Consider the following 6,000-nt stretch of genomic DNA (forward strand, 5'->3'; position numbering starts at 1 on the left):
TGTAGCTCGTCCCTCCCTACTCCGATTGTGTGCGTAAAGGGACAGGTAGCTGCGGCTTGTTGCTGTTGGCCTGTTTGTAGCTGCCCACTGCTACACAATGGCCAGACACTCCCTCCCTCCACAGTTCCACCTGATTTCCCCCCCCCCCCCTCTACTTTCTAGCACCTCCTAAAGATCCTGCTCCTTCCCTTTCTCCCTCCACTCTGGAAACCATTCTCTCCCACGCCTCTTGTATTGGTTTGAGAAACAGCACTATTTTCAAAAATGCGACAATGCTGTTTGCTGTCCAAAAGAATGACTACCACCCTCTCCATGAGGCATTTGGTTATTGATGCGTTTGCTACCAAGATTGTGGCATTTTGTGTTGCTGTCAAACATGGAACGTGGTCCCTGTCAACCTTTCTGATTCGAGACCTGCCTCCTCCAGCAGGTTTTAATGTTTTCAGCCCTGTGCGGTAACCTTGCTTTTTTGCTAATGCTGATGTTGGTTTTCCCCCAATGGGTTCAGCGACCCTGTGTCTGGTGGACCTGGCAGGCAGTGAGCGGATCGATAAATCTCACTCGAGGGGTGATCGTCAGCGGGTGTCAATTAACAGGAGCCTTTCCCAGCTTGGCCGTGTAATCCTGTCGCTGTCAAACAAGGTAAGATCCAGTATAGGAGGTTAAAGCCTTTGGAAACGGGACTGGTTCGGCTCCATACCCCATTTACACCCTATCTAATTTTTACACTCCATTTACATCAGGTTAAAATAGAAGCTGTTTCTGTTCCTTGCTCTTTCTCCCCATGCGCCCTCAGTCCCACCACAGATCTTGAGCATTCCATTTGTACCCCACCCACCAATAGCTTGAGTAAAAACGGAAAATTCTGGAGATACTCAGCATCTGTAGAGAGAGAAACGGTTAATGTTTCAGGTCGATGACCCTTCGCCAGAACTGGGGAAAAAGTTGGCGATGTAACAGGTTTTTAAGTGAGGGGAGGAAAGAACAAAAGGGATGGTCTGATAGGATGGAAGGCAGGAGAGATTAAGAGACAAACGGGATGATGGTGCAAGGCAAAGCGGTCAAACAATCTGCGTTTGGTCTCCCCAATGTAGAGGAGACCACATCGTGAAGTGATTATAGTATACTAAATTGCAAGAAGTGCAAGTAAATCGCTGTTCCTCCTGGAAAGTGTTTGGGGCCCCGGACAGTGGGCAGGGAGGAGGTAAAAGGGCAGGTGTTGCAGCTCCTGGGCTTGCACGGGAAGGTGCCGGGTGTTGGGGGTGATAGGAGTGGACCAGGGTGTCGCGGAGGGAGCGGTCCCTTCGGAATGCTGAAAGGGGAGGTGAGGGGAAGATGTGTTTGGTGGGCAGATCATGCTGGAGGTGGCGGAAATGACCGAGGATCCGTTGAATGTGGAGGCTGGTGGGTAAGGTGAGGACCAGGGAACCCTATCGTGGTGCCAATGAAGCTCGAGGAACAGCACCTCTTTCGATGAGGCACTTTACAGCTTCCGGACTCCACAAAGTTCAACAATTTCAAACCATAACGTCTGCCCCATCTCTTATTTTCTCTCCGGCAGCTGTTGATCATCCTGCCATCACCATTTACACTTCATCTAGACTCCTTTTTGTTTCTTGTCCCATTACCATCTCCTTTTGCCTTGCACCATCATCCCTTTTGTCTCTTAATCTCTCCTGCCTTCCATCCTATCACAGACCTTCCCTTTTTTCTTCCCCCTCCCCCACCCCCCTCTCCCTGCTCCTACACTTGCTTAAAAACCTGTTACACCTGCAACTTTTTCCAGTTCTGACAAAGGGTCATCGACCTGAAACGTTAACTGTTTCTCTCCACGGATGCTGCCTGACCTGCGTATTTCCAGCATTTTGTTTTTATTTCAGATTTCCAGCAGCCGCAGTGTTTTGCTTCTGTAATGGCTCAAATAGTTCAGTGTCGGCCTTTATCCATTTTCCCTGTGTGAATATTCGGTGCTGGTCAGCCACAGCTGTGCAAAGTATGTTAGCCCTTGTGTGTTTTATTTAAACACTGCTACTTTGTACTGTCTCAACGGGGGTTTTAAATACTGTCACTTTGGGGCAGTAGGTGGGATGTGGGGGGCCGGGGGGGTGCCTACTGCTGATTCTGTTTTGTCTGTGGAACAAACTGATGCAGGTGTGCAGAGATGTGGATCATTCTCAGTGTGGGCTGTTTAAAAGACCACTCTGGTTCTGGTTAGTGGCAGTGCTCTGCTGTATTGTTCGAGAGTGGGGAGAGGGAAACCAGTCCTATTTGAACTAACTATACAGCAGGAACTAATTGGATATTGGCAAGATTAAATTGTATATTCGATAAGGCGTGAAAGGTTAGTCCCCACACATTTGGAATAAACGGGTCTTTTTCCGAGTGGCAGGCAGTGACTAGTGGGGTACCGCAGGGATCAGTCCTTGGACCCCAGCTATTCACAATATATATTAATAATCTAGACAAGGGAACTAGATGTAATGACTCCAAATTTGCAGACGAGACAAAGCTGGGTGGGCGTGTGTGCTGTGAGGAGGCTGCCGAGAAACTCCAGGATGATTTGAACAGGTTGGGTGATTGGGCAGAAGCATGGCAGATGCAATATAATGTGGATAAATGTGAGGTTATCCACTTTGGTAGCAAAAACAGCAAGGCAGATTATTATCTGAATGGCAATAGATTGGGAGAAGGTGGGGAAGTGCAACGAGACCTGGGTGTCCTTGTCCACCAGTCGCTGAAGGTAAGCATGCAGGTGCAGCGGGCGGTTAAGAAGGCAAATGGTATGTTGGCCCTCTTCGTAGCGAGAGGGTTTGAGTACAGGAACAAGGATGTCTTGCTGCAGTTGTACAGGGCCTTGGTGAGACCACATCTTTAGTATTGTGTGCAGTTTTGGTCGCCTTATCTGAGGAAGGATGTTCTTGCCATGGAAGGAGTTCAGCAAAGATTCACCAGGCTGATACCTGGGATGGCAGGAATGACACATGAGGAGAGATTGGATCGATTGGGCTTGTACTCGCTGGAGTTTAGAAGAATGAGGGGATGTCATTGAAACTTATAAAATTCTAACCGGACTAGATGCAGGAAGGATGTTCCCGATGGTCGGGGAGTCCAGAACCCGGGGTCACAGTCTAAGGATAAGGGGTAGGACATTTAGGACAGAAATTAGGAGGAATTTCTTCACCCAGAGAGTGGTGAACCTCTGGAATTCTCTACCACAGAAGGCAGTAGAGGTCAATTCATTAAATATATTCAAGAAGGAGTTGGATATATTTCTCCAGGCTAAAGGGATATGGGGAGAAAGCAGGGACCGGGTACTGAATTTGGATGATCAGCCATGATCGCATTGAATGGCAGAGCAGGCTCGAGCAGCCGAATGGCCTACTCCTGCTCCTAGCTTCTATGTTTCTATTTCTTTCCCTGCAAAATTTGCTGTTCCTATTGGTAAGATGTGAGGGACATGTTGTTTTATAGGGTCCACTGCAGTAATAGCTGTGTGGAAACTCAGTACACACAGATTTGCTAGTGCCTTTCATGACTTTGGGATGTCCCAAAGTGCCTTCCAGCCAATGAAGTACTTTTTTGAAATGTAGTCATTGTTTTAATGTATAAAACACAGCAGCCAATTAGCATACAGCAAGCTCCCACAGCCATGTGATGATCAGATCTGTTTGTGATGTTGGTTGAGGGATAAATATTGGCCAGGACACCAGGGAGAACTCCCTTGCTTGTCGAAATAGTACCATGGGATCTCTTGCATCCACCTGAGGGGACAGACCGGGGCCTCGGTTTAACATCTCATCCGAAAGACGGCACCTCTGACAGTGCAGCACTCCCTCAGTACTGCACTGGGAGTGTCGGCCTAGATTTATGGGCTCATGTCTCTGGAGTGGGACAGTGCTGGTGGGTGGAGCTATTTTACTATTCGTCTCTTGTCACAAGAGTTCCCTTTGTTTTTTCCAGGAATCTCACATCCCCTACCGGGACAGCAAGCTAACTTACCTGCTGCAGAACAGTTTAGGAGGCAATTCAAAGATGTAAGCTGATTTCTCCTCCAGTCGGTACAATGATGTTCCATTTATCTAACTTGTGAAGTTTTTTTAAATTGGAAACCTTTTTCCTTGCAGGCTGATATTTGTGAATATCTCACCTTTGGAAGAGGACTTCAGCGAGTCACTCACCTTACTGGCAAAGCGCAAGGAATTATGTCGAATTCAAATGGTTCATGCCCTGTGTTGCAGAAACTGGCTGCTAGTGATTGTGTACAGTGGGGCACAAATGAGAGTTTGTGGTATTTATGTGCTCGCCACTGAGGTTTGACAACAGTACAAGCTGTGACCCAATGACTAACTATTGTGTTGCAGTACAAGTCCTGTACCCAGCCTCCTTGCTCGTTGAGCAGCTGACCCATACAAGTTCCATCTGTGAGCTAGCTTGTGTGACAGCAAGGGTTTTTTCAATTGGCCTGTAGTTTCAGGGGTGGAACCAGACCACTCTGCTCCAGACCTCATTACAGCCTAGGTCCAAACATGGACAGAGGGGCTGAATTCCAGAGGTGAGAGTGACTGCCCTTGACATCAAGGCAGCATTTGACCGAGTGTGGCATCAAGGAGCCCTAGTAAAACTGAAGTCAATGGGAATCAGGGGAAACTCTCCACTGGCTGGAGTCATACCTAGCACAAAGGAAGATGGTTGTGGTGGTTGAAGGTCAATCATCACAGCCCCAGGACATCGCTGCAGGAGTTCCTCAGGGCAGTGTCTTAGGCCCAACCATCTTCAGCTGCTTCATCAATGACCTTCCCTCCAACATAAGGTCAGAACTGGGGATGTTCGGTGATGACTGCAGTGTTCAGCGCCATTCACAACTCCTCAGATAATGAACCAGTCCATGCCTGTATGCAACAAGACCTGGATGACGTTCAGGCTTGGGCTGAGATGTAGCCAGTAACATTCATGCCACAGAAGTGCCAGGCAATGACTCTCCAACAAGCAAGGGTCTAACCACCACCCCTTAACATTCAATGGCATTACCATTGCCAAATTCCCCCACCATCAACATCCTGAGGGTCACCATTGGCCAGAAACTTAACTGGACCAGCCACAAATACTGTGGCAACAAGAGCAGGTCAGAGGCTAGGTATTCTGTGGCAAGTGTCTCTCCTCCTGACTCCCCAGTCTGTCCACCATCTACAAGGCACAAGTCAGGAGTGTGATGGAATACACTCCACTTGCCTGGATGAGTGCAGCTCCAACAACACTAAGCTCAACACCATCCAGGACAAAGCAGCCCGCTTGATTGGCTCCCCGTCCATCACCTTAAACATTCACTCCCTCCACCACCGGCGTACCGTGGCTGCAGTGTGTACCATCTACAAGATGCGCTGCAGCAACTCGCCATGGCTTCAGCAGCAGCACCTCCCAAACCCATGATCTCTTCCACCTAGAAGGACAAGGGCAGCAGGCGCATGGAAACACCACCTCCAAGTCTCACACCATCCTGACTTGGAAGTATATCACTGATCCTTCATCGTCACTGGGTCAAAATCCTGCAACTCTCTAACAGCACTGTGGGAGTGTTGAAACGGATTTTTTTGGTCCTCAATCTGGTTCAGTACAAACACTGAGTCGAATACTAGTTTAGTTCAACAGTTGTTTTATTCTGTTGTCCCGGGAGACTTACTCTGATACAGCACCGTTCTGACTCCAGCAGAGTCTCGACAGGTTGCACCAGAGCAAGCAATCTTTCATAGAGTACCACATTATTATACTTGCTTTTGAGAAGACATTAACACCTCTTACAGTCTGCACCAATCCTGAGCTGGGCATGTACACATTTAAATTGATTTCCTGGCCTGGCAGTTTGAAATAAAGAAGTCACATTTCACTGGTTTATAGTTTAGGAAATATGCGGGTAATGGTTTCACGATCACCTAATCAGTATGGTAATGCGTTTTCTGATCGCCTATTGTCTGTATATCCTCTGCACTCTGCCCTACACTGTTT

General features: G+C 48.0%; 1 protein-coding gene across 1 annotated transcript in view; it reads left to right on the forward strand.

Annotated features, from left to right (window-relative positions):
- Window positions 1-4,317, forward strand: part of LOC147096623 (carboxy-terminal kinesin 2-like) — a 116,728-nt gene extending 112,411 nt beyond the window's left edge. Inside the window, exons 13-15 of the mRNA XM_085973123.1 lie at window positions 509-642; window positions 3,961-4,034; window positions 4,125-4,317. Coding sequence (XP_085829249.1) covers window positions 509-642; window positions 3,961-4,034; window positions 4,125-4,317 — 401 coding nt within the window. The remainder of the gene's footprint in view (window positions 1-508; window positions 643-3,960; window positions 4,035-4,124) is intronic.
- Window positions 4,318-6,000: the final 1,683 nt, after the last annotated feature.

This window comes from Somniosus microcephalus, chromosome 34, assembly GCF_052327205.1.
Source record: "Somniosus microcephalus isolate GS21.2 chromosome 34, FLI_Smic_1.0, whole genome shotgun sequence".
Taxonomy (NCBI): domain Eukaryota; kingdom Metazoa; phylum Chordata; class Chondrichthyes; order Squaliformes; family Somniosidae; genus Somniosus; species Somniosus microcephalus.